General features: G+C 46.7%; 1 protein-coding gene across 1 annotated transcript in view; it reads right to left on the reverse strand.

Moving 5' to 3' along the window:
* The window catches only part of LOC104278897 (lysosomal acid lipase/cholesteryl ester hydrolase-like), a 10,452-nt gene extending 8,965 nt beyond the window's left edge, over positions 1-1,487 (reverse strand). The window contains 2 exon segments of the mRNA XM_009876013.1: positions 1-75; positions 1,371-1,487. The exon segment at positions 1-75 is cut by the window's left edge and continues 18 nt beyond it. Coding sequence (XP_009874315.1) covers positions 1-75; positions 1,371-1,487 — 192 coding nt within the window.
* Between the last annotated feature and the right edge of the window lie 822 nt (positions 1,488-2,309).

Here is a 2,309-nt window from a genome sequence, read left to right on the forward strand (position 1 = left end):
AGCAAGAATGTATCCATCCTCTGTGGTAACTTCATATTCCTCACTGGGGTATCCATGATATCTGATGATTTCACTCTGAGGGAAGTCAAAGGGGAGTTTGTTAAATGCAAGTTGTCCTTGCTTTGGAGGGTAACGAAGCTGAGCGGTGTGGATGTGGGCTGTTCTGTGATGGTAGTGCAAGGCTCCTGGCCATAGGGACCATGGCTGAGAAGAAACATTACGGGTCTTATAAAAAGATACATCAAAGTCCTCTTCAAAACTGCTTAGGTGAGGGTTGTCTGGTATTTGACCCCGTATTATGGGGACAAAGCAGAACTGTGCTGAGTGACTAATCTTTTGGGAGACAGTTTGTCCTGTTTTGCAAGGTGAATACATGCCTTCCTACAGATTAAACATGTAGCGTTATCTGCATAAGACAATGCCAAAACCTGTGGGTTTGGGGCTCTAATGATTTTTTTCCTTCCAAAGTGTATTTAGGCAAGCCATGTAGGCAAGGCAAACAAGGGTGGAGCTCATGTCACTAAGGAACTCACAGGACCACCTACACCTAATTTTGCATGTACTGTGAGGAAATCTTTGGTGATTCAATCCAAGTTTTGGATTACTTCATGGGAATCTGCAGTTTGAAGAAGGGATTCAACCTCCCCTGTCACTGTATTGAGAAAACAGGTTGTTACAGAAGGAGAGGACTTTGCTTTCCTTGAGACTAGAAACCAGCCTTTGTCTTCCTTTGACAAAGGAATTTTTCTCTCTAGTAGCTTGGACTATTTGAATAGGAGCATCGATACTTTTTCTAGGCTGATGCTCCCTATCATAGCCAAGGAGGGATTTTTGTCTTCTTGCCAAATTCACACTGTTCCCTTCTCTGTGTGGTAGCCTGAAATACCAACGTATGTGACTTCAAGCAAGTGTCATCAGGCATAGCCCAGTCTCATGGTCATTATATATCTGTTGGGGTTCACCCTAAACATAGGTAGTGAAAGTTGGTTGTTCAGTTTGGTGTGGACCAGAGCATGTAGCCTGTGCTCTGGTCACAGTCCAGGACAGTGTTGCTGGGATCAAAATTCAGTAGCCTGGATCTCCAGTGCCCCTCAGGAAGTTCTGGGGAGTTGCCTGACCTTGGAGACAAAACTAACAGCTGGCAATCTCCATCGTGGTGTTACATACCTGTCCTCATGCAATGTGCAAGAGTCTCGTCTATCCCTGGCGTATTCAGAACCAGCCCTCTAATGCAATGGTTCTGAAAAATGCCCATTGGGAAAACAGGAAATGTGGAAGGGGCCCTTCTCAGCCTCCTGACAGAGATTGTTAGTCTTGCTACTCGTAGAGACAATTTAGAAAGAAAGGGAGAGGAAAGTGACCCAACTTACAACGTTCATAAAGCATTCAGGGTTACGAGTCTTCCTGTACCGGCTTGTGTCTGAATTCAGAGTGGAGAATGAAAAGGTGATTCCTTGGGAGCAGAGCAGCACGAGGAGGCACCACATTTTGGGGCTGTGTGAAAGAGCACATGTAGGGGGGTGTTGTGTTAGGAAGAGAATGGAGTGGAATTGCAGAGGAATAGCCAGGTGGGGAGTCTCCAGAAGGTTGCCCAAGATCTGTTCCCTAGGGGGCTGCCTGTGTGAGGATGAACTGTCCACAGCTCACGCTGTGTAACAGGGAGGGTTAAGGAACAGGTGAGGAAAACCCTTAGGATTACCATGTGAGAATATGTCTGAGCATTCTGCAGCTGACAAGGGAGTTGTAGTTGGTAGGCTGGGCCAGCTCTTGGCATGAGTTTAGTAGAAGCTTGACGAAGAAGCGTGAGTGCCTGAGATGACCGCCACCCAGCTTGTCTGCCTTTATTTCCTTCCACTTCTCTGCCAGCAGGAGAGGTGAAAGGAGAAGAAAGTACTACTTGTTTCCTGTTTCCTCAGAAATGAGATGAGAGAGGTGTGGAAGGGGCTCTATTTCCATCTGCCCTCTCCTCCTTTGGGATCAAATGCCATTCTTGATGCTGGTCAGTGGTGTGTTGAGTTGAGGGATCGGTCAATGAGGCTCATGAAGGATTGTGCAGGGGCCAGGAGTGAATCAGGGGCTCTGGGAGGAGATGTAATGGCTTTAGGGGAACATGCTTGCTCCAGATCAGTGCCAGCTTGTGCTTTCACCATGAAGTGATGTGCCCCAGACCAGGTTCAATTTCTATTTGAAACTAGTTCTTCTGAGAATATGAAGTGAAAAATGTGACAACTTGTGGCTCCCCAGAAGCCCCATGAGTCAGTTCTCAGTCAACCTTGCCTTTCAGACTGAAACTGAGTCATTTAGGTCTC

Source organism: Apaloderma vittatum, unplaced genomic scaffold, assembly GCF_000703405.1.
Source record: "Apaloderma vittatum isolate BGI_N311 unplaced genomic scaffold, ASM70340v1 scaffold13099, whole genome shotgun sequence".
NCBI lineage: Eukaryota > Metazoa > Chordata > Aves > Trogoniformes > Trogonidae > Apaloderma > Apaloderma vittatum.